Genomic DNA, 26582 nt, shown 5'->3' with positions numbered 1-26582 from the left:
CGGCGCAGGAAGGCCCGCCCGCCGCCCCGGAAGGCCCGGCGCAGGCAGCCGGCCCGGCCCCGCCGCCGCCGCCGCCATGGGGAAGTCGTTCGCCAACTTCATGTGCAAGAAGGACTTCCACCCCGCCTCGAAGTCCAACATCAAGAAGGTGAGGGGCGAGCGGGGCGCTCGGGCGCGGGACGCCGCCTGGCCCGGGCGCCGTTGCCGCGGCCGGGCCCCGCGTCCGTCTCGCGCCGTTTGCTTCGCCGAACGCCGCGCCAGCCGCCTCCTCTTTATTTGTGTTATTTCATTTCCCGTCAGGAATTAACCGCGCCCCGATTCCTGCTGCCGCGTTTCAGGGCGCGCCGGCTGCCGCGGGGAGCGGGCCGCGCTTCGGGGGCGCCGCCGCGGCCTCTCGGGCGGCCTCTCGGGCGGCCTCTCGGGCGGCCTCTCGGGCGGCCGGGCTCGCCCGCGGCGCGGCGCGAAGGGCGAGCGCAGCCGCTGGTCTGCCGGGGCGAGGGGAAGCGCGTCGGCCGCCGCCCGAGACACCCTCTTGCGTCGGGTTGTCGGCATATAGGAGCTATTCCAGTTGAAATTAGGTGTGAATTTGAAATTCAGCAGTTAGGCACACCCTGTTTTTCTGGAATAGTCCTACTTTGTAATACGTCTCTCTTCTAATATAAACTAATCTGTAATGAGAGAACTATTCTTAGTAGTGTCTTCTCAGAATATTAATTTTGATTTGGAGAAACTCGCATTAAAGAGGGGGAGGAAGATGTATGGAAAAAAGCTGTATATTAAAAGCTTTAAGTTTGCTTCTCATACATTCTTATAACTCCTTTTTTCTGACTCCAGCTTCTGAACATCTGGTTCCCTGGATAGACACCACACGCTTCTCGGGAAAATCCCCGCCCAGCACACTGTGCCCATCCTTTCCCAGTATTTCACATACACAAATATTTTAGATTTGTTATTTGTTTAAAGTAGAAACTTGCTTGTTTTAACTAGGTATGGATGGCGGAACAGAAAATATCATATGATAAGAAGAAACAAGAAGAATTAATGCAACAGTATCTTAAAGAACAGGAATCCTATGATAATAGGTGAGACTTGGCATAACACCACACGCATCCTCCTACCGTCTCTGAACTTCATAGCAGTGAAGGACATCTCGATGTGGGTTATCTGAAGCACTGTCTCCCGCTGATCTTAGTAACAGCAGAGGACAGTGACTCATAAATTGGGGTCTACTTAAGCAAAGGTCATACATCAGTTTTTCAGGTAATTTGTGTGAGTCATCTCACATGCTCATCTTCACTGTATGTGACATTTAACAGAGCAGCAGGTAAACTTGTATAGCAACATTTGGATCATGCAGAAATCCATCTCCCATAATCTGTGGGCACAGCACTATGTTTTAGTTACGATTGAAATGTGTGATTCTGGTATGCAGTGGGGCATGCAAAAGTACTGACTGGGCCCTCAGTTCTTTGATACTGAACTTCTGGTACTGATATTAACCAGTGAGAAATTCCCAGTTGTGGTGGCAATTTCCTTGTGCAGATTTCTTGTCGAATTATTCAAATACCAATGTGAATGTTTTGTGTATAACACTCCAAACTCTGTCTTTTTTCATTTAGATTGCTTATGGGTGATGAGCGTGTGAAGAATGGTCTTAATTTCATGTATGAGGCCCCACCTGGAGCAAAGAAAGGTACTCTGTTTTCTTGATTTTGAGCCTACAGCATTGCAAAACTAAAAAACTTCCAAAGAAATAAGCACTGTCTGTTTTAAAATAAAATACAATGCCCATAGTGAGGTAATACTAGAAGGTATGACTTCTTGGTGGGAATGTGCAATGATTCGTAGCTTTTGATAATTTTAATTTCACTCAAACTTAATTTCTCCCAAACTAAGGGATACTTTTTAAGGAACAATTTGATGTGAAAGGAAGAAAAAAAATAAGATATTTTTTACAGCAGCAGCAGAGATTCTGTCCTTGAGCAAAGGTGTTTCCTTTAGATGAGAAAGCCTTTGGATGAGAAAGACTAGATCGTCACAGTGACTCTGAGTTCTGTTTTATCACAGCCAAATACAATCCTGCTTACTCTCCCTTTCAGAAACAGTGGAGCTGTTTTTGCTTGTAAGTTCTACCCAAAACTCAATTTGACATATCGCGCATAGAAAATGTTGAGGAAAGCAGCTGATTTCCTGAAATTTTATAAATACTGACCATGGAGAGTGTATAATCAAAAGTGCTAGATAGTCTGACTAAGACTGTATTTGGTAGCTCCCTAAATAGGAGTTAGTAAATACCTAGTGGATACATTCAGACTTTGGTAAAATTAAATGATTGGTACGAGTAAGGGCAGAATTAAGAAAAGGTAGTAGAAAAACATTCTAAGAATGTTTGCTTTTAAGTGCATCTTTCCTCTTGAACTGAAACCCTTGGAAACGCTTGGATAGGCTTATTCTTGTAGAGCAAGTTTTGCAATTGTTTCTCTTTAAAATATCTTAAACTAATTCATTACATTCAGAGTGATTGTAATTCTTTTAAAAATTGTTTAGAACTAATTTTAAACCTAACTATTGTTGCTAATAATTCTTAAACTACTTTTGTAAAAAGGAGAAAACACAAGTTGTCCTGCAAAGCTGTTCTGCTGATTTACTGAAGCAGGAGTAATTTTTTAAAGCTAATATACAGTCTAGGCTTCCTTTCCACCTAAAGGAAAGAAAAGTCTTCAGTGATGATACAAAGGCTTTAAGTTAGACCCTTTCTAAATTACCCTTTGAAGGAGGCTTGGACTCCATTCTCTTTCCACTAGGTACAAAGCCTAGGGATACCAGTCCCACAAAGCTGAAATTTCATTTTGTGAATTTTTTATTTGTTGAATACGTATGCATTTCCTTTATAGTCAGTGCATTTTGTTTTATTTGAAAATAAATCCTCTTTCCCTGGTATGTGAAATTTTTAAAACATGAAGCTTCACAGATAAGTATGGGCCCAGGGGACTGACACAATAAGTGACAAATTAATTCTTACTAAAAATTTTTGGTTGCTTTATGAGATCCTTTTAAGAAAAGAATTAAATTTAATATAAATGTAACTTGCTTTACAGTGACCGCGTGCTTGCCAGAAAGTACCTTAAAACTCTTGGAGAGGAAAAGCTTTCTGCCAATTACAATTACAATTTCCATTTTATAAATCAGCCAGTGAAGAAGCACACTCTAACAGAGTACTGTACTGAGACATGTTCTTATTTATCTTGAGAAATATGAATCAGACATACCTACCAATTTTCATACACTAAATTCTAAGTAGGTGTGATCATAAAACTAATGATAACCTGCTAAAATGGGAAACTGCCTTTATAACCACTATTTTGTGCAGAATGAAGTGACTGTGAAACTCATTCTTTTTTTATTTGAACCTGAGAAAAAGCAATCTTTGCAAAATATCCAGTTCCTAGATATTCTTGCTGTCCTACTGTACAACGTTTCCTTTGCAAGCTTTTAAGATAAGACTTTTAATGCTTATATATTTAAGCAATGCAGTTAAGAGATTATTCTAGTATTGCAGGATTTGTAATTGAGTATACTGGAGGTTGATTATTTATTAGTGCTCCCTATTTAAATAAAATTACTTTCTGAGTATTTGAACTATTGTATTAGGGTAAATAATAAAATCTTTTGTCTTCAGATTAGATACCAGCTGTATGTTACATGTATAATTAATGTATTGTCTCTTCTTTTTCATGATTTCTGATAATTTGCAGAAGAAACTAAAGAGGTAATTTGCTACATCATTTCTTAATGTTTCTTTGTACTTATTTAAAAAGTATGATAAATTTCAGTCTTCCCATGTTTTATATTTTACAGCAAGAAGGAGAGACTGAGTACAAATTTGAATGGCAAAAAGTCGCCCCTCGAGAAAAGTAAGATAATCTGGATTTTTTTGCAAACAAAATATTTTTTTCCTTACTTAATCTCCACGTCCTTTTCTTTTACTTCCTTTTCTATATTTGAATTTTACATCCATTTTGGAAACACATTAAAACTAACACTTACTAGAATTATATCTCTGAAATGGGTGCACATTTAACAGTAACAGGACTTACAGTCATTTTATACATATATAAACTTTTTTTAAATTGAAGATTTAATCCTTATTTTCTTTCTGTGTTTGTGTTACAGATATGCTAAGGATGATGTGAATATCAGAGATCAGCCTTTTGGTATCCAGGCAAGTTACATAAATTTCACTCTCTGGATATCTTGGGTTATTTCAAATATTATCTAACTGCAGAACATTCACGTGGACTCTCTTAATTTTATCGTCTGTTTCTCAGTGAGTTTAAAAGCCTTCCTTTTGTATAACAACATAGACATTTCTCTAAACATTAAGTTGTATTGTTAACCAAATTCTGTCAATTGTTTCTTTTTTCTCCTTTTAGGTGCGGAATGTGAGATGTATTAAATGCCACAAGTGGGGTCATGTAAACACTGATCGGGAATGTCCTTTGTTTGGCCTTTCCGGAATTAATGCAAGTTCAGTCTCCACTGATGGTTCAGGTAGGCACCGAATTTCCTTCATAGATTATGGTTGTAAATTTTGGAGGAACTTGTCAGGTTTAATTTTGGAAGATTTAAGTTTGCCATATTTCAAATGATTTGTGAAACAGGGAAGACGCTTCTTTATTCCCAATGTAGTATCCACAATTTCAAGCGAAGTATTTCAAATGCTAGGGATCTAATATTCCGGTTAGTAATATGATTTCAAAAACAATTTGCAATGACTTTTGCTTTGATCTTTTTGTGGCAGAAATTCAAAAGCTGCCATGAGACTGTTTATATTGGAATGACAATATTTATGTCACAAAAATAATTAACAAATAAACTATCAAAGACTGTCTCAGTTCAAATTCAGGAATGCTGTTTGGAAATGTGAGAATATATCAGTACATCTTTGTAAACCACTTGGAGGAAAAGGGAGAGGCTATTTATTTATTTAATAGTCATAGAATCATAGAATCAGTATGGTTGGAAGGGACCTCTGGAGATCATCTGCTCCAACCCCCCTGTTCAGCAGGGTCCCCTAGAGCATGTTAGGCAGGGTTGTGTCTAGGCGGGTGTTGAATATCTCCAGAGAAGGAGACTCCACAACCTCTCTGGGCAGCCTGTTCCAGTGCTCTGTCACTTAGACATATGAAATGTTTTTATGAATGGGACAGAAATTAAAACTTGTATTTTCAAATGCCTGATTTCCTTTATTTGGCTTTCTGTAGCTTCATGAACTACATTTTGTTTTCTCTATTAGTTTTCCTAATTAAAAACACATGGCATTTAGTATTAAGTGAGGTTTGAAGGAGTGGATATAATCATTCAAACTGAATATTATTTGCATTGAGTAACAATTCTGAGTGATTTCTTTTTGTAGGTTGACCCAAGATTGTCATATTCTTAATATTCTTTGATTTCTGTAAGTTGGCCCAAGATTGCAATATTTCTAGTATTCGTAAAATTGTGATATATTAAAAAAGCAGCTGGTAACTCGGGTGAATCTTTGGCATTTCTGTATTCCACTTAATCATGTGTTTTGTTTTGTATTCAGTTATGTATGTCAGTTTTGCAAGACTTGCACACTTGATGATGACTTGTATTTTGATGTCTTTCCTCAGGTTATCTAATTTATGTGGTAGCTCTTAGTTTTATTCCATATTACATCTTGTCTTATCTTTTGAAGTTAGACCACCTAGTTGCATATTGCTTCTTTGAGATGAAGCCTCAGAAGGATTTAGTGCCTCTTACATTACTCTGCTTTTAAGTGTTGTCTGATGATTATACCATTATATTGACATTGCTGTAGTTGTTATTCTCTGCCTTTATGTTCAATAAGGTACAACATTAAATTATTTTCTTACCTCATTCTTACCTTAGAAGAAATTGTGCATGGAGCGTTTATTGGTAGAATTATATTGTGCAGCTGTCACATGTAAGACATGCTTCTATACTGCAGAATTCTTTTTTTTTTAACCAATTCAAATGATACGAGTAACTTTTAAGAGTGTTTGCTGAGAAATTTGAAAATATTTGTACATTCTTGCACAGAACTTGAAAATGGGCTCCTTGTTATTCATAACAGTGCAGTAAGGACACTTTGCAGTGTCTGTGTGAGACTAAGTGCTTGCTTCAAAGCTAACTGAACTACCTAGCTGTAAGAAATGTGTGACTGCTGTGAGCATTTCCTGGTCAGAAAGATGTTCTCTGATTAGCTTTCCAGTCATTCTAAGTCTGAAGGGAGGGATTTAGCACATACAATGTACTTTGCATGAAGGAAGGTGCTGTAAAACTATCTCTGTTCCCTGACTGTGCAAATGCTCTCACATTTTCAACTCCAGAACTTAAAAGAAAGTGTGCTTTGCTGAGCGCAGACTTTTTATTAGCCTGAGAGGAAAGATTTCAGGGAGTAGGGGTGGGCGACAGATCATGGTTTGTATATATAATTTGTAAGACACTGTGTTCTTGGATTTGAATAGTCAGCTGTAATGATACTGCTACTTGCTCTTTCTTCCTTTCAGGGAAACTATATGTAAAACACTGCAGGTAAGGTTTAAAACAATTGTAAGTTCTTGACTTAATAGAAGATACAAGGATTATAGGGAAATGGTAATATCTTTAATTAGATCAACCAATAAAAGGTTGTCTGCTTTTTCTAACCTCAGGCATGCAATCCTTTCATCAACTTTTCCAAATCTTTGTCTGATTTAATAAGAGCTAAATTACACTCTTGTGAGATTTATGAAAATTCCTTATACATAGATGAAGCGCTAGTTAAGTGAGAACCCAGCTATTGAATCCACTGATTATCTTAAGACCATAATTCATCTGCATGATATATTAAAGTTTGTCATGTATAAATAGACTTTTTTGAACTAAATCCTGAAACCAGTCCTGTGTTGTAGACGAAATTCTTAATGTATTAGCTGATTGTTTTACCATACTGTGGGAGTGTCTCTTGCCACAGCATTCTTACATAGATTGACTAGAATTGAAGGAAATACTGCTTTGTAGCTGGTCAGAGGCTTGTTTATGGTATTGTCTTTCTATGAAACCTTTCTGCATTTGCTGAACTGAGGATTAAGTTTAAAAAAAAAAAAACCCACAAGCAATTGAATTTCCTTTTTTTAAATTTTTTTTCTCCTGTCACATGTCTCCTGTTGTGCTTAATTTACATGATTTCTATCAGTTTTCTATCTGGAGTTTTCATTTATTGTAGTTGCCAGCACAAGCCAAGTGGCTTTGTAATTTTTTTTATAAGATCTGAATGCTAAAGGATAATTTTCAGAAGCAGTGCATTCATCTCCAGAGTACAGAAGAAATCACAGGCCTGTCTTTGAAGAGAATGATGAGCAGAGATGTCAAGGATGGAGTGAGATTGAGTTGTAGCATACAGCAGATCCAGAACGTTTGTTTAGTATTATTATTTTTTTAATAGCCAGACATATGATATGGATGCTAACGTATTTTTCTTTGCTTTCAATAGTGTTCAAATATATCTACAACCAGCTTTTGAGAAAGTTAAAAGTGCTAGGCTAAATTATCTAGGCAAGTAACTCTTTTAAAGGTCAAGAAGTAATTCCGTGTGTAGGAACAGCATCTTTAAAAGCTTGTTCCTAGTTTGTGTTAGGATAGTGAAATATAAATATCATCTCATAAGTGAAGGGATATAATTATCTGAGAAATACAGAGATAAAATAAAGAATAAAAATGAAAGTTTTAGTAAGGTAATCAATTAACCGGGAATCAAATTAGTTTTAGAAACTGATTGTATTAGAATAACCCAATTTAGGCTATGTATCATTGAAACTGATTTAAAAAAAGGAGGGGGAGGCAAATTACAGATTTTTTTTTTGATAGGAGAAGAGCTCAGTGTTGCTTGAAAGTGATTTATTTGATAGCACTTTATTCTTTCTGATTTGTGGTCTTATGATAAAAGACAATCTGGCATCACTTTTTGCCAAAACAGAGTGAAATAATTTTTTTTAGGCAGTGCTTGATAGTTGCATTACCCTTTTTAGCTTAGGATACTTAACTTCTGTCCTAATCTTGTGCTGAACATTGTTACAAGTGTGAAGATCCTCCTCCTGTGGCAAAGCACGCCACATACGAGCGCGGGGTTGGGAGACACTAGGTGATGTGCTGCAGAGCCTGCTGGCTGGTCACGAATCCCAGAGCAGTCTGTGCTTGGGGAGCCTCTGCCTCCTGGTCCAAGGCCTGACGTTCCAGATACGTTCACATCACTGATTGCAGCGTGAGCGGCTTTAAAGAGATGGCCTGGCTTCCCCTGTGTTACCCAGTGGTGACTTCTTGCTGGTCTGTTGTTCTGCTAAGAGAAGCACACTTGATGCATGGGAAGATAAATGATTTTGTCTTGTTTACAGCTGACTTTGTGCATTCACCCAAATGTGTTTCTGTCCATGGAATAGAACAGAAACGATAGCTTCACATATTCTGCCCTAAGGAAGGGCTGAAACAACTCGTACCCACAAGATTAGAAACCGCAGAAGTATCTTATATCCTAATCAGACTCATGTCTGCAATCAGTGGTGTAATAACTTCAAAGTCTTTAAAAGTCTCCAGTGTAGAAGGGTCACTGCTCTCAGAAATAGTACTGAACAAAATTAATCTGGAAAGAAAAAAGTGGTGGCAAATATTATTGGTAACAAGATCTTTTGCATGCAAAAAGCAGTAGTATTTGCCTACTTTTCATCTTTCTTGTTGGTCAAAAGCAAAAGCTTTTGGCAGAAAAAAGGAAAAAACCCTGTTCTATCAGCATAACCAAATTACTGAGTAAAAATGACAAAACCAGCCCTTTCCCATCTTTCCTTTTCTTCCTCCCAAAACTAGGCCATCAAATACCTTATTTGAAATGTTATCTTCAGTATAGTAAAAGTCCAAAAGGTGGTAATTTTTTATCTTTCTATATTTTTAATTGCCCAAATCACTGAATTTCAGCAAGATTTAGAACTCCTATTTGAAAGAAAAGAAGTTTAAATAATGCAAGAAACAATCCATCCAGATGAATGTTAAAGGGATGCAGCACAGCAGACTGTGTTAAAGGGAAGGAAGTAGTGTGTGAACAGAACAGTGGATTAATACTGTGTATTACAATATGCCACAAAGCAGTGTTTTCGTAGTTTCAGCATCTCCTGAGGTTTTGTTGACACAAGTTTTCCAGAGAAGTCTGCTGTTAGAAGGTGCTTTTAAAAAATCCTGTTTATTTAATTCTCATATATTTGAGAACAGTGCACTTGACTTTTATTACCATTATAGTTTCCTTTGGCAGTTACATAAATAGTATATCTCCACACACACCGGAAATGTTCAAGAGCACTTGCTGCAAGTTCAGCATGTGTTTTATTGTAGTTTCCTCTTCCCCCAGGACGAGAGTAAAACAAAATGTCTTATCTGGACTGAGACTATTTTTCATCCTCAATTAAAAATGAACGAAAATGAAGCTTCTGTGTGATATAGTTGCATTATTTGAAGTCTTTCTTCTGTTTCTCTGTGATGATAAAGAACAACTATTAATCAGTGTATAGTTTTTCAAGCGTTGTAAAATAACCACCAATTAGAATTTTTGGAAAGAAAAATCTTAAAAGCTGTGATTCTCTTAGTTCAGCAGAAAGATACTCGTCTTTGAATTTGTTATCTTACATGAGGACTGTGTTGTAATCTTTCTCTTTGCATATAAAATGACTGGCATTGCTGGTTTGGGTTCAGTGTTGAGTATCTTATATGCAAAGAACAGTCATTGACTCAGATTACTCCAGCGGAAATGCTGTAGGGTTAACGCATGTGTGTATGGCACAGAACTGTGTTTTGTGAGAAGAGAGAGCTATTTTTCAGGATCTGCAATATACTGCAGTGCTACGGCAAACAGAAAAATAGCTACAATCAGTACCCATGAGTTAGGCTTGGCGGCTTGGTTATTTTGCTTCTGGGACCATTTTACTAATCTATTTGGTAATTCATGCTAAAAAAATAATAATCTTGCCATTAAAGTGCCTATTGAATAATATCTCACCAGTGAATAGAGATTATTTTTGCAATAAGGCAATTTCAGTGGATGTGGTTATCATGGGATAATCACACCCCTGTGGTACAGCCTTGTCTGTAATCTCCCAGGAGTGTAATTATTTCATGATAACTGCACCCCCTGGTGTTGCATTATTTCCATTATGAAATTCTTAGTTTTAGATAAAAAGTAACTTACTTTGATCACTGGAAACTGCAAAATAGTGTTAGGATGTTCCAGCTGTGAGGCTTACAGACCAACTTATAAGATTTAGTTCTCCTTTACAAAGTTAAATTAGGCAATCAAAATGCTTCTTCGGGCTAAACTGATTTAGAATGTTCTTTCCTGATGAAATCCTAACTTTCAAAGCTCAGACAAGGTGGAACTATCATTTGTGGTTATGACTTTGTGTGTACCTGTTCGTATATATTTGTGTGTAAAATATGTATTACCTGCCAGCATAAAACCAGGTCACTAGATCCTAAAAGTTTGCCTGTTTTCACAGTTCTTTTTTTTTTTTTTTTTTTTTTTTTAACATTCACCAGTGATATCTGTTGATTTTGTGCTTTCAAAGTTTTTTGGGGAGTTCAGACCACAGCTTTTGATTTCCTAGTAGGTCAGTAGTTCATGGTATTTCATAAACTTTGAAATGTGTTAATTCTAAAATGTTGCTCCTATATGGAGCGTGCACACATACACAAAACACTTCCAACCAGCGATGTAAATTGAAATGTAAATTCTTAAACCTAATTGATAGAAGTATTGGTCATCTGCTGGTTCTAAACCTGGATGATTTCCAGGCTGTGATCACAGTGTATCTAAGTATACCACTGTTCAGTTTCACAGAAGAAAATGCATCTTCTTGTACAGTTTTAGTCAAACTTGCAAATAAAAACAGTGGTTGTGGTGGGGTGGGGTGATTTTTTGGTTATTCCAGTGTTTTTAAAATGTTCTTAAAATAATTTTACAAAACAATGTATTTTTTCTTAGCTCCACACACTATCAGTAAAAGAGGAACAAATGCCAATACTAAATCAAAGAAATGGAGCTAAGAATTTTTTGTCTTCGTTGTCGTACGCTGGATCTTGTTTCATTTGTGTTGCTATGTGTGATATTAAAATTGGAAGGATCATTCACAAATAATAGGGTGAATACTAAGCCCAGGAAGCTTCATGCAGAACATCAGAGAGCATAGTAGCGCTAAGCGAAACCCCTAAAATTGTTGGACCTGGTGAAGATTTGTACGGGATGAAGTACAAAAGGATTGTTTTGGTTAACATGTCTTCAGAGATGGCATTAGGATGCTGACAGTGATTTGACAACAAACAGAGTACAGTAACAAAAGATGTTAAACATTATTTTTTTTTCCTTTTTCTAATGCCAAGAGTAGCTCTGCAGCCTAATAATGCTAGTCAAGATTCCTTTTATTTCTTCACTGAACCCAATTTCTTATTTTCATGCTTAAGTGCTCTCAAGTGACATAGTTCTTGAATAGAAGGGAGAAGCAAAATGGTGATGGAATTTCCATAATGTGGGTCATTGAAAGCCTTCAATTTTACTATGACAGAGACTTTTAAGTTTTCTATATAAAATATTTCAAAAGAGTTTTGTTACTTCACTTCAAAATTGCCCCTAACTTCCTTGGCCAGATGAAGCTTAAATACTTACAATTTTTATTATATTTATTTGAGGGAGGGAGAAAGCTGCTTGGACACAATTTATTACTATCTTATGAAAGAAGGCTAGTGTCCCAAATGGGGAGCTAATTTTGTAAATCTTTCAGTTAGAAGCCGATGGGATGTTAAGATAAGTAGGATTCTTACGCTCTTGAAATCTGTGAAACCTAAAACTGGAGATTGCTGGGCATCCTTACCTGCTAATGACTGCTTTGAATGTTTTAGGACCGAGTGACTCCATACATGATCCCTCCAATACAATTACAGGGAAAAAAGAGATTTGCATGTTATGGAAAACTTGGACAAATAATGGTAAAAATGTAATACAGTTACATGTATTTATATCTAATGTTTGTGTTCTATTAAGATAAAGAAATTCTGGACATGTCTGTGTAAATGGGACCTTCTTTAGATTTAATAAGCCATTATGAGCTTCTAGAGTTGGTACCATTTGTTTGCATTACCTGAGTGCGCTGGAATTAATTGTGGTTGTGCTTTTGAATGGTCTATTACTTAGTGAGTTCCAGTGATCTTTTGCTTTTTGGTGAAGATTGTTTCTGTAATAATCATTGACGTTATCAACCGTATGGAAATAGTAAAAAGGACATCTCTATCTGTATTATGCCTACAAACTTGCTGCGTTTTTTTTCTGTGAAAAATATGGTACATTCTTGTTTCCCAGTAAATAAAAACTTGCATTACATCCAATATGAAAGCAGGAATTAAGTGTTCTCTTGAATCTATAATAACATAAAGAAAAGATATTTGAATATGTTAACCATGAACATTTGTATAAAAGGTCATCTGTATAAATGCATAGCTTATGAACCCTTCCTTTATGATCTGCAGCTGAGTGCTTTGATTGTGAACAGTAGGAACCCTAATAAAATCTTTGCTCAGTCTAAGAACTGTCACATTTTAGAATAATCCTCCATTTATGTTTCAGAAGTCTCAGTATTTGGTGTAAGTGCGTAAAATACAGATTTCTGTTAGAAGTGTTGTGCTTAGCATTTAAACAAGAAATATTGATTCATATAGCAGTTTGATAATGTAAGTGTTTTTTACTTCTTAGAAAAAAAAATAAAAGGAAACTGAAGATTCCCTGAAATGCCTCTGACAAAAGCGTGGTACAGTTATGCTGAAATTCTGTGATCAGCTGAACCGCAGATCCTCCAAAGTAAAACTGATAAAGAGTTGCAAAGTTTTTATATTTGCTTTCCTTCAGTGCCAACTGCAGCTGTGGATTTGAAGTGTAAATATGGTCTGAATGCAGTCATCTCTGAAGTAGATGGGAAAATTATTAGTAGCAAATAATCAGTTCTGCATTAGTGGAGACAGTATAAATTTGCTAGGTTCTTTGTGACCAGGATCACGATCACATAATCATGATAATAGCTTATTGTCCTTTAGGTAAATGAAAGGGTATTCTCTTACCTCTGTCACAACGATAATAAAAGTTCATAGAAGATACAGTGTAATTAGGCTCAGTCTGTAATTTTTTACATTGTTCTTCATTTTTATTTTAAGCCGTATTAAAAAGAAGGTATAGGACCATAGGAAGAAGGCAAACAAAAAGTTTATGTATGTATTGATGGAACTGTTTATGCTAGCTATAAAATCAATTTGTCTTTTAAAAACAAAATCCCCTTGTATGCAAGTGTTCTGCCTTCGCCACCATCAGAGAACGCAGTATTCTGAGCTTAGAATACATTCCTGCTTCATGCAAGTATGGGCTGAGCCAAAACCTGCCAGCAAGATGGTTTTCCAAAATTTATTCATGTAGAGGACTCTACGCTAAGAGGAGTTGTTCAGAACCACAAGACTCTGCCTTCAGACATGGCAAACCCAGGAACAACTCGGTCTTAGCACTGAAGGTGATCATTATTTAATTTCCTTTGTAATCCAGTTTGGGAACACTTGCACGCAGCTGTGCAATCCTTGATCAGTGAAATACTGTTTGTGAGCTTGCAATGTATAGCTCATCTTTAATGAGTAATTCATTAAGTTCCTGTTTGCTTTGTTTAAAGATCATTAACAAGGCGGTTTTAAAGTTTGAGTGGTATTTGCCAGTTTAATTTTTGGCAATAACAGAGCACAGCTTTAGTATCACTGTTGCATAGAAGACCAGATTTAAATTTTGGAAGAATTATGGCATCATGTTGTCTAAGATGCCTATGAGAGAAAAAAGAAGACAACATGCTTTAGCCCTACTTTGTTAACAGGATCTATGTAGTAAAAAGGGTAAGCTTGAAAGTGTCTTTTCCTTGATTGATACCTGACTTTTCTAAACACGATGGTGTGGAGTATATTGATGTGTAATACATAATATGAGACTGATGTATGGATGGCAGATGTACCTGTGTACTTATCTTACATTTATGACCATATAAATGATATATCTTTCACCAAATCATCAGAATTCTAATGGTATGATGGTGGTGTTAATTTAGATTCAAAGGAATCATAAAATCATTCAGCTCACATACATAAACTAAAAGCTGTCCCACACCAGAACCCCTCCTTAGGAAAAGGAAGCTCAAGAAAAGTCCAGCTCTTTGTTCTAAATAATATATATTTTGATAATATATACCCATGATGGGTATGAGTTAAAATATAGATCAAAAAACTGTAGTTAAAGTGAAACCATACGGAATTTGCCGCCTTTTTTTCAGGAATTTTTGTATTTGTACATAATGGCAACCACTGTCTAAGTACAATTTGTTACTATAATTTCCCCTGCCATAGGTGGGGTTAGTGGTTACACTATTACTGTTTCTTACCTCTTTGCTGTCTGTACATATTCCAGAATCCAGTTGGAAACTTCACTGATTGCAAAGAATAATTCAGTTTGCTCATCTGCACTGCTGACAGCAGTGGAAGCTTTTATCAATAAATTGAGCAGATACTGTCAAGGTTATGCATTGCAAATAGACAGAAGTAAAAGTGCTATTTTTAGACATACTAGCAATCATAACATTATGTTTCTGTCCTTACTGCCACTGCAACTGTTGTAGGATAAAGTGGTATTTAATCACAGTTGTTATGAAAAGAGATTTTTTAGTACGTTGTTCTCTAATATTGGATAATTAGAAAAATGTGCTTTAGACATTTTAATAGAGGGATACTGGCTGGTGTGTTACAGCTAGCGTTGTTGTCCTACGAGAAGTCCTTTTTCTGTGCTTGTTCAAAGAAATATCCTGGCAACAACAAAGCGTTAAATGCATCCTTTGCATGTGTAACTGTAAAAGAAGTATTTAAAAGAATTTAAAATGTCAGTCTTAACTATGCATTTATTTTGTTTCTGGGCTGGGGAAGGTGTTGCAAGGTGGAGTAGGAGAACTTTCTGTAACTTAGGCCTTTAGTAATTGAAATACAGAATTATATTTTCCCTTCCCCCTCGGATATTTGATAGAGGTAGAATTATTTCTGCTAATTTGATCTCAGTTAAGTGCAATAAGAAATTGGAGTGCTCTTTGTTATACAGGCAATTTGGCAATATGTTCTAGAAATCCTAGTATGATATCCTTCTGCAATTCAGTATAATTGAGGCTCGTATATACTTCAGAAAACTTCTATTTACAGCTCTTCTATTTCTTAATTGTATAAATATTACAGAGATGCCTCAACAGCTGTTGATTTAAAGTTGTGCTCAGGTTGCACTTTGTGCAACACTGAAATCTTTCTTTTTACACTTCATTTAATGGGTTGAGTTTCCAGATTTTATGCTTCAATTATATAAACTGACTGAGCTAACCGGATTTTTTTTTTTTTTTTTTTTTTTTACCTTAAATGGTATTTTAAGCAGAAGAAAGGAGAGAGGAGCAATGCAGTAAGCACTTCTGTGAGAAGGAAGAAACTATAGTCTATTTACTTGAAAACAGTTTTTTTTTAAAAATTACAAAGGCCATGAAAAAATAAAAAAAGCTTTTGTTGCTTCTTAACTGTGGAGCCTGTCTTGTGTAACCCCTTAATAAAATTGTAGGTAACTGTAGCTCTAAAAAACTTACCAAGTTGTCTTAATGTACAAAAAGAAGTATATCAGCATGCAATGAACTTATTATCCTGTGTGGTGAAAAGCCCTTCTGTGACTATGGATTTTACAGAATATTAATGTTTTAGTTTTAAACGAGTGTCATCTGGAAAAGTTCTGAAATTTCTCGTCTTCCTCTTTTCAAAATGAAAATTCCAGAAAATAAGCTTGACACACAGTCATATTCAAAAATAGCAAGGTACTGTATTTGACTTGTTTCAGAAAGAATAAGAAACAGGTGATGAAACATTGTAAGTTTGAACTTATTTTTAGTTTGCTGATGGATGAATGCTGAGACTAGTTGTTAGAAGTCATAGCAATCAGCTATTTTTACAGGATTTCTATATCTAACTTTGTCAACTCATGACAGTTGTATCTAGACCTTTTCACGTACATGAGGTCATACTAGCTTCTTCACTGACTATCTCACAAGTAAGGGATGAATATATGAGGACATTAATTATTGCGGTACACAATATTTTTCTATTCCTGATGTACTCATGAATTTTTGCAAGTTGGTGGGTACTGGCCAAGAATACTTAGCTAGCACTGGGTCCCAAGGTTTTAGCATACTGGAAGCCTCTGAGCACAAACTTGCCAAATGTCTTGCAGTCTCCAACTTAACTGAAATTCGACTGAATGAAGATGCATGGCCATAAGGTATACCTCATACCTATTTCGTCTGAAGATCTAGGAGGGTTATGACATAAGTGAGGTCATAAGCCAAAGATAAAACTGAGAAGATTTACCTTTTTGGCTTACCGAGCATACTGAGATTGATCACACAGGGCATAGTCATAGCTCCAGCAAGCCAAACTCTGCAGTCAATTCATGAGTTTTGTATCGCTTAGTAAATGAGCAGGCCCTCTACCAAAAAGTTAGTGGTGACTCCTAGGCCTAAGCTTTAGCTCCTAAGTAAGGAAACCCAGCATGCTGCTGAGACATTTTTTCAAACCTGTGTTAAGTGAGGTTCAGCGTTTGTCTTTCGTACTGTTTTTGTCTTGCTTGTTTATATAATTCAGAAGAAATCTATTTAATTCTGTAGTGTGGAAATGGAATTGTGATTATTTGCTCACGTGTGTAGGCACCTATGTCCGTTAAGACTGCAAGAAAGCAGCCCAGAAAGAAATATGTTACAGCCCTCAATGCTGTCTCATAAAATAACTGAGCTGAGGAATCCTAGAAGACTTCAAACTGTCACTGGTATTTCAAGGAAGATCAGATCAGCTTATCAGAAGTCATTCAAGTATAAATCAAGAGTGGTCTGCTGATGCAGGAATGGGAAAGAAAGTCACTGAGCAGGAATTCAATTATTAAGAACAAAGAATTTCTTGATTCTAGTGCTGTGTTACAGACAATAATAGATAGTAATAGAAGATTGATATTAAGCTGTGTAGCCATTATCAATTTTATTGTCTTAACTAAATTTCCCAGCCTGGATTTCTAACCAGATACAAAACAGTCTTAGATTTGTCAGATCAGGTATTGGATTATCCTTAGGTAGTCTAGCAGTGTTACTGGAGGGAGGGAGGGAAAAAAGAAAAAAAATGGTAATGCTGTCTCGCTGTCATTAGGTATCAGAACTTCTGAGAAGTTCATTGATACAAGCTGTGCAAAAATAAAACTTTGAGCAAGTTCCCCTGTTTAGTCCTCTCAAAATTTATAAACCAGGAAGATTTTTATGCTACAAAAGAGTCCTCTGTAATCAACCGTAGGGGTCAGTATGCTTGTGTGATGCCTGGCTGGCTTCACCACACAAGAGTTGTAAAATGGGATGGTGTTCTGTGTGTACTTTACAGAGTTGATTTGTTTTCTCAATCTGTTTCCTAGTGCTGGCTTTTTAAAACTTGTAGTTACACAAAAAAATTATGTAATAAATCTTCAAGAAGGTTCTCACTTCTCCTCACAAGCCTTGGCTAAACCTAAGTTGCTGTTTCCCTCACCATGATTAAAGGGAGACCAAAACAGGAATCACTTACTTTACAAACCACTTCATAAAAACTGAAGATCTGTTAAGGTTTCATAGGTGTATTTGATATAATTTGTGTATGTTCACAAAACAGGAGTAACAATTATTTGTTACTTGTCCTTGTTATGGTAGAACCATGTTGTACCTAAAACATTGCATGTGGAGCTATGAACATGTCTCCCTAATATTATTAATAAACAAGAAAGCAAAACTCATGTAAACTCATTTTTAGCTTGATTTTCTTTCCTTCCAAGCTCACTTAGTATGTGTTCCTTTTTGTTTTTGTTTCCCAACCTAATGCTGATTTTTCCTCTGAAAAGCATATGAAAGCTAACTGAAAAGTTAACACACAGTTCTGTGTTGGATCTTGGCCTGAGTAGCCACTCTGACCAGCTTCCTGTTCACTTGTAGTGATCCATACTTCAAAGAACAGCTGAAATAGATTGGATGGAAGTGCACAAAAATCAGTAATGCTGTGCATTCATGAGAAGCTTTTTATGTAAAAAGAGGAAAAGAATTGCTTACTTCCTTCCCAGTGGTGCTGCACAAAGAAGGCCCGAAAGGTCTCTCTCCAGAAAATGGTTTTGAACTGGGCTTTGGAAAGCAGATGTGCCTTAACGCCTTTATGCTGCTCTTGTCTTGATCCTGACTCTAGTCTTTGTAAGTAACCATAAAATTAGGGGTTCTGTCCTAGTTCTCTTCCAGATTTTCTATGGAAGTTTGGACATGTTGTGTTCTGCCATTTTTGTGACTACATTAATGGGAATATCTAGGTATTCAGTACATATCAGAGTGTGTACAATGCCCTGAGATACTGCAGAGGGAAGACCTAGTAAGTTAATCGTGTTATTTTGACAGGCAGTGACTCTTACTGCTGTAATCTTTGAATAAAAGGGGGATTATAAACTTTAATCTGGTCAAAGGTTTGGATTTCTTTGGTATGGTGAAATCTTTGTGGCTGTACAGGTGTGTCTCCATTCAGCTTCTTCATACAGGGCTTGTTTTTGTTTTCGTATTTTATTTTTATTGGCTGCTTTACGTGGCTTTCTTTTTTTTTGTTTTTTTTTTTGAATCAAGACATCAGCTGTGAGCTGGTACAGTTTCTGTTGTTCGGCTCGTGTCCAATCTTGGTAACCATCCAGAGAAGATTTGGGCAAATAGAGCAAGGTTATTGTAACATCTCCAACTACCATATTTCTTGACCTGTGAATTCCTTCTGTTGATCAGTTCTTTTCTGTCTGGGATCTGCTCTTGGTTGTACTTCCCTAAAGATGGCCCTGAGATCATCAGCTGCAAGCAATGATCTCTTGCTGAGATCAAAATGTGCTGCCATGTACGACTACCATTTCAATTTTTAGATCCCAGGAAAAATCCTTGTGAGAGGTGGCTGGGGAAGCAACCCTTCCAAACCAAAGGACTCACTCTTCTCTTTTCATCCAAATATATGAATCTGGAATTGTAGTGCGAGTGACTTAAATTACATTTTTAATATATCTTTGAGAACTTATGATGTGCTGAGTCTTACTGATTTTCCTGTAAATATCTTTCTACTTTTATCACCCTTGCTGATAGATGTAATCTTTTTTGATGCTATACAGACATGGACAAATCTGTATGTTGGCAAGCTGGTACAGGGGATACTGAGGAGCAGAAAATCTTAACTGCATTCCTTTACTTTCTTCAGTGAGTCTTTTAAAACTGAAATAAGCAAAAATGTAAACAAAGCAACCCATACACATTCATTAACTCTCACTGAGCTTACAATTACAGTGTAACATTTTAAAAGAAAAAAACACTTGGTAAAATATATGTGTGTGTGGGGGGGGGAGCCTCTATTTAATAGAACACTTAAAGTCAGTGAGGGACTAAAAGGTATTTCCTTAGAAAATTGTATTTGGCTGGAATAATTAGAAACTTGGGAAGAGAAAATGCGTAATGCAAAGGCTGCTTAGACCATTATTTTTTCAAGTGTAATCTTCTTCATTCCTTCTTTGCAGATAAATCTGTTTCTGTAAGCAGTATATTATGCAGGAAAACTGAAAAAAGTTAAAGTTGGCTTTTTTTGAGAAAGTGCTATCTTGTTTTCCATATTAAAAAATTCTTTTAATTTTCCATACTTTTCTGTATTAAAAATTTTTGAGTTTTGTTCTTCTGTGCAACTAAGAAACTCTCAAAACTGCAAAACAGAATCAATATATTGGATAAAACTAGCTTATTTTATCCTTTACAATTCTATTACTGAAGTATTAGCAGTCATGTGTTTCATGCTTCATTTTACATGCCTTGTAATTTAGATTAACCTTATACAGTATTGCTAATTCATTGACAGGTTAGTGAATGAACTGGTAAGTAAATTTACTGAAAGTGGCCTACCAAAAGAGTGTGTTCTTGAAGGTGGGGAAAGTATCTAACCATAGGAGTACATGAAGTTGATGATCACAGTATTTAATTCAGGTAAAAGAGTGAGTTACAAGGCTTATAAGTTATGCAGTGAAAGCTGAATGATCCAAAATAGGTATCTCATTTTATTTTTTATAGGTGTTTGCAAACAAAGATAATATGCCTAATCTGAAACACGGACTCTAATGTAGTGTACTGCACATTTTGCAAGTTTTTACAACAGAGACCTGTGAGGAGCCTTTCAATTAACAGCCCAGAGACGCAGCACATTTGGAGGTCCCTGAAATAATTAAGGACATAGTTTAATTTTTCATATATTTAATTTTTTTCATAAATATACTGAGTTTCTTGGTTACTTTCCACATGTAAGTGAAAAAAAATGTCACTATGAAAAATGTCATGGTAATAGCATTAGGTGTGCATTTTCCCATTGTTCTAGGAAAGAGGAGGTACTGAAAAGTCTTGCCTAATATTTTTTCTTGTTTTCCTGTGGGTTTTTTTTTAATACTATAACAAAAACATGCTACTAGAGTTACTTAAATATATTGTTTTCAACATGACAAAGTTACATAAGAGAATCCCTTTGCACTTAAAGAAAAATGCAATTATTTTCTATTCTGAATCTCCAGACTGCTGTTTTAGAAAATCATATCTGATTATTTGCCCAGCAGAAGATTATTGAGTTGATTTAGCTGTGATTTTACTTAACAAAGCTTCAACTGAATTCCTACTGTGGAGTCCAAAAAAGGTAGAGAGATATAAATGATACATTCAAACTGTGATTTTTGTGAACAGGGCCATCAATGCACCCCTCGGAGCTAATAGCGGAGATGAGAAACAGTGGGTTTGCACTGAAACGAAATGTACTGGGGAGAAACTTGACCGCAAATGATCCATCACAGGTAATGATCTTTTTACTAGTAAGCTGAAAATGTCTATAAATCCAAATGTGATTGCTTGTGAATTGCTACTTAATGTTTTCCAATATGCATATCCATAGGAAAGCTGGTTAGCTATACTAGCAGAAAAAGATCCAGAAACTTACTGTGTTTTCCAGCTTTGTTTTAGTCAGAATGGCAAATTTTTTTATAACCTATCTTTAATGAATTAAATACCTCCTCTGACGGACTAGAAATTGAATTTCTTACAAAAGGGGATGTTTAGGGATTCTGCCACGTAACTCGTCCATGATACTAGCTTTTGGAAGAAGTTAGAGGAAGCATCACAAGTAATTACGGCCACGAATGCTATAGCTGAAGATTTTTTTTTACTTAATTGACTATTGTTACATCTGTTGCCATTTGGAGCGAACATATTTAATTGCCTTTATATAGACTTCTCAAGGTACCTTTCTTACCTGGATGCTTTAATAAAAACGTAAAATGAGCAGTTTATATACATTACTTGAGTGAGTCACCATGAAATAACCTTTGTTCACATAGCAAGGCAGCCAAACTGCTAGGTGACCAAGGTGAAGTAGACTGGGGACAACAGCCCTCACTCATCCTGAAAAGCCGGAGTAAATGGACGATTCATTGTGACTCCACAGACAGGTCTCCCTTGGCATTTAAACAAAGCTGTATTTTATCCCAGAAGACAGGTAGCATATGGGCAGTATTAAATTTACTGCAGTGATGTAAGAGTTGTTGAATATGTTTGTTTTATGATTTTCTTTTTATCAGAAGAATTTTCTATCTTTATGTCTGCTTTCACCTTCTGACTGTGGCTAAAATAAAAAACATCACAGCAGGGAGCTGTGCTGTATCAGTTGCATACAATTTGAAGAATTCAAGTTCTTAAAGTATCTATGCTTTGGTTATTGTGTTACTGTGTGTAGATTATATGATTACAATATTTCACGTACAATATTCATGAACATTGAAGGACCAATAACATAACAGGGAGGTAGATGTTTGTAACACCTGTTTTCCTAACTATTATACTGAGGCAGAAAAAATAGTATGCCTAAATTATTCTGGGTTTGAGCAGGACTAGTACCTTCCCCATCTTCCATGAATGATAATGACTTATCTCAGGGAATTATGTAAGCTCCAAAATTTGCTCATTTTTATCAACTGTTTCAGAGATGCTTCTCTCCCTAGCAGTAATGCTTCATATGTTACTAATAACTTCTTTTATATGCTTCCTACATTATAGCATCTGCTTCCCTTGGAGACAGACTGTGTTTTTTCTTTGTAGCAAATATGTGGCTCCTTTTCTTAAGTTGATGTAGTAATATAAATGTGTACCTATGGAAATAGAAGGTACACAGGCATCGGTTTTAATACAGAAATCTGAATTAAGAGGTTATTTTTATTTAAGGACTTAATCTCTTACTACATTTTCCTAGGAATATGTTGCAAGTGAAGGAGATGATGATCCTGAAGTTGAATTTTTAAAATCACTGTCAACCAAACAAAAACAGAAACTTCTAAGGTAATTGTGGTACCTCGCGGAGAGGATCTATTTAACCAGTAATTCTGACACCATAGCTTTCTCACACATGCTTGTTGTTGTAACTCTTCTATACCATTGAAGAATTTAGCAACATCATGGCAGAAGGAAATCAATTTAATTTAACATATTCTTGACCACAAATGCCTTATGCAGTATGTTTTTTCTTAATCTAGTTGCAATTTTTTTAGTCTGTCTCTTCTAGTCTAGGTTTGATACTTTTTGATTGAGGTTCATTTCTAATTTACCTCTGATACTGAAATAAGCACTCAGGTATTACATATGCATTGGCTTATTGAAGATACTGTAGATTCCTATTTTAAAATATGATTTTGAACTCCATTGTTTACAGCGTCTTCTGACAGGATTAAAAACGATATGTCCTTGCTTACTGATATAAACTTTGCCAAGTTGTACATTTTTTCCAGTACAGCTAAATTTAACCTGATGATGTGTCCCAGCATCAGGGTTGGCAGAGCTCTGCACAGCTCTAGATCAGAGGTTTCCAGTTTGCTTATGCAACTAAGCCAGCAGAGGGAGCTCCCCATATTACCTTTTAATGAGAACTGCAAGAATAAGGTTTTCATTCTTTGCTTCTATCCTATTGGTTTCATATGCTTAAGGTGGCTCACATTTTTTCCTCTGTTAATTTGCAATGGTATCTTAAAATAACTTTTAAATGTTTAAAGTGGAAAATAAGAGCTACTGCCTGATAGATCCCCTATAGATATCACTAGTTAAAATGGCAGTCAGGCTGCCTTTTAGGTTAAAAATATATTCGGCTTTCTTGGAAAAAAAGGAAAAAAGAAGGGAAGGTGAATGCATAGGCAGGTACATGAGTAGCTAGGTATCTACTATATCTGTATATTTAATAAGACATTCTCTGAAAATGCTGGACATGTTTTATGTTCATTTTAAGTAACGAATGTTATGTAGTCTGAGTCATTTAAAAATATTTTATTTGAACTTGCTGGCCCAACACTATTAAATAGCAGTATTTTATATTTTCAAAGTTGAAGTTCAGTAAATACTTTGGTCCTTTACATTCTGAGAGTTTGAAGTAATATTTTTGAATATACTGAAAAGTATTTTCACTTTTCAGTCACTGAGTCTTTGAGAAGAATAAACAGAGACAGCAAGGAGTTGAAATTAAAAACTAGGTAAAAGCATTTAAATGGCAGCGACAGTAGTGTGCGCGATAAAATGTTGTACTTGGCTAGAAATTATAAATTTCTGTTTGTGACAGAGAAATGATTGAAAACATCAGTATTGTTTGCCTGAAGGACTTGGAGTGTAGGCCTTAGAGTCTCAGTTTCTATCATTATTAGGAAATTAATACTAATTGCCAATTTTTCATTTTCAAAATTTCTTATTGTGAAAATGCACAAACAAAAAGCAGCAAATTATTTTCAAAATCTCAAAAGCAGATTGACATGAAAGAAAAGCACTGCTGAATGTATTCTTAGTTAGAACACCCAAATTCACATTTCTTCTATTTTTAAAAAATAAAGGAATTAAAAAATTGTATTCCTCCTATTTAGAGGGAACCGTTGTGGATTACAGGAGGATTTTAGCTATGGTTAACTCAAGGTCATAAATTTTAAAATAAGACTCTGCAGAAAGGAGAGAAATTCAACATGCTTTTATGAAAAATATTGTATTTACTGTGTAGGTCATCTGAAGTAGTGAACTTCAAAAGACAGTGACATTATATTTTAAAATGTCTTAACACATCTGATTACTCTCTTGTTTTGAAAATAAAAGGAAATTGGATCGTATGGAGAAGAAAAAGAAAAAGAAAGACAGAAAGAAAAAAAAGCAGCAAAAGAAAAAAAGCAAAAGTAAACACAAGAAACATAAGACAAGATCCTCTTCCTCATCCTCCAGTGAGACTTCAGTAAGCAGCAGTGATAGTGAGACTGACAGCAGAGATAAAGCAGCACAAAAGAAGATGTATTCTAAGAAAAGAAAAAAAGACAAGTTTTCAGAGGCTAGCAGCAGTGATTCAGAAGGAAAGGCAAAGACGAGGAAGGAAAAACTTTATGAAGATCTCTCCAGTAGTCACGGTAACAAGGACAAAGATAGGGAGAAGTATAGACTTTTAAAGCAAGATAGTTCTGCAGAGAACAACAAATGGAACTCCTGTGAGGGGGAAAGAAAGTCCAAAAGTAGATACCATAGCACCAACAAGGGAGAGGCTGAAAGAAAGGAGAGGGATAGCAGAAGCCAAAGCATGGATGAGAGGAGCAGGAGAAGCCCTTGCACAAGTCACAGCAGTAACAGGCAAAGGCAAATAAGAAAAAGCCCAAGTCAAAGCCCCAGTGAAGAACGGCACAGGAGAAATGAAACCAGAAGCCCCAGCACAGATGTGCACAGAGAGAAGAAAAAACGTAGAGAGAGCTGTGGAGACAAGTATGCAAAAGTGGAACATAGAGAAAGCAGCAGACGCAGTAGAAGCAGAAGCCGAGAGAGGGAAAAAAACAGATAGTCTAGGGGACAGGTGCAAACAAAAATGTCTCCATTTTTGATGAATACCTTTAACAAGGGCTCAATTATGTATTGCTGCTCATTTTCCAACCTCTGTAACTGTCATTTCCTACATAAAACCAACAGCATAATTTCTATAATGTGGGAATATTTGTAAATTAGGTACAAATGTTACTGTATTTTTCTTACTGTAAATACGCCTGTTGGTAAGCATTTCTTGTATACATGGAGTTAAGTCGTAGACCATAGACCTAATTTTAGTGTTTTAAAATAATTCAGAACAGTATGTGATACCCTAGGTTTTGATAATGATGATTTCTGTTTAGATGCAACTGTGAGGGGAATCAGTAATTTGGGAAGAGTCCTGGCATATTTTAAATGATAACAGACGTCTGAGATAGTTTTGGATGAAATCACTGCTTCATATGTCAAAACATCAGATTGCAGAGTTTTTTCATACTGAAGCATTTTTCCTAAAGTTCTCTGTAAGAGATCAATTTCATGAGTTAAAACAACAGAGAGACATAGTTCATATAAGTGGGTAGCCAACATTTTTTTGACCTCCTGTGGTGTACAGCTTGGTCAGGGCTATCTAAACATCTTGAACCCCTGTTGATATATGTCAGTACAATGTCAAGTTATTGTTCAATAATTTCCCAAGACACGAAAAGAATATTTACTGCCTCGACTGTTTCAAGTATTTTGTTGTAAGTGATAGAAAGTTAATATAAATATTCATTTTTTTGTTTTCAGGAAAAAAATTCATTTTTCTTCATTATTGTCAGCCATTTTCTGCAAACACTGTTATGAAGATGAGCTTCCATAATAAAGTATCGTATTCTTTAAAAATAGTAACAGTTGCTGCCTTTGTCAGAGTTCTGAGTCAGTGCAAATGCACAGGGGTACACTTTCCCGTGTTGTTCTTATCGCAAAGGGAATGTTTCTTTGCCTCTTCAGGGTGGCAGCTGGAAGTATATTAGCTAGTGGGCAGGTGAAGAGGTGTCATCGTACTCAGTATTCTGGCAAGCAACATTTTTTTGCCTTCCTCTCCCTTGAGACAAATGGGTGTTTTCTTTTAATACCAGTCCACTTCTGCTTCTTAAAACCGTCATACAGAAAATTTTCAGGGTAAGATGGAGTTTAATGTAAGTTTTAATATAAGTCTTTAATAAAGAGCTGGCCAGTCTTTTAAGCACATGTGAATGGCTTTGAAAAGGCGAGCCATTGAGAGATGTCACCTTTCTCTTTAACATGCCCTTGCAGCAGGTTGCTGTAGGCATCCTTGCTGAAGCAGCTGCGTTACGGGGCACGCACAGCTCCGCAGAGGCAGGCCCTGCCCTGGCGGGCGTGCGAAGGCCCTGGTTTAGAAGGATCGGGAGTACGCCTGGCCTCCTCTGCACAGGACCGGTAAGCGGCAGGGGTTTGCTGTGAGGGCTGGCCCCGTGAAGGGAAGTTAAAGCAGAAGAGTAACGGCGTGCTGCCCGGCGGGGCCATGGCTCCGCCGCCCTC

General features: G+C 36.3%; 1 protein-coding gene across 2 annotated transcripts; it reads left to right on the top strand.

Annotated features, from left to right (window-relative positions):
• Positions 1 to 34: 34 nt before the first annotated feature.
• Positions 35 to 25928, top strand: CIR1 (corepressor interacting with RBPJ, CIR1). Of its 2 annotated transcripts, XM_062578462.1 has the most exons (10): positions 35 to 148; positions 988 to 1082; positions 1620 to 1693; positions 3756 to 3769; positions 3859 to 3914; positions 4174 to 4222; positions 4434 to 4551; positions 20928 to 21034; positions 22483 to 22568; positions 24351 to 25928. In XM_062578462.1, exons 1-10 carry the CDS (start codon positions 77 to 79, stop codon positions 25072 to 25074), a joined length of 1395 nt encoding a protein of 464 aa, XP_062434446.1. In that variant the 5' UTR covers positions 35 to 76; the 3' UTR covers positions 25075 to 25928. The 2 variants fall into 2 exon arrangements, with proteins under 2 accessions (XP_062434446.1, XP_062434447.1); XM_062578463.1 differs by lacking the exons at positions 35 to 148; positions 3756 to 3769 and having other exon boundaries at positions 994 to 1082.
• The last annotated feature ends 654 nt before the right edge of the window (positions 25929 to 26582 follow it).

This window comes from Rhea pennata, chromosome 6 (assembly GCF_028389875.1).
Source record: "Rhea pennata isolate bPtePen1 chromosome 6, bPtePen1.pri, whole genome shotgun sequence".
Classification (NCBI taxonomy): Eukaryota; Metazoa; Chordata; class Aves; order Rheiformes; family Rheidae; genus Rhea; species Rhea pennata.
The sequence above is the reverse complement of the archived record's forward strand: the minus strand, read 5'-3'. Positions and strand labels throughout refer to the sequence as shown.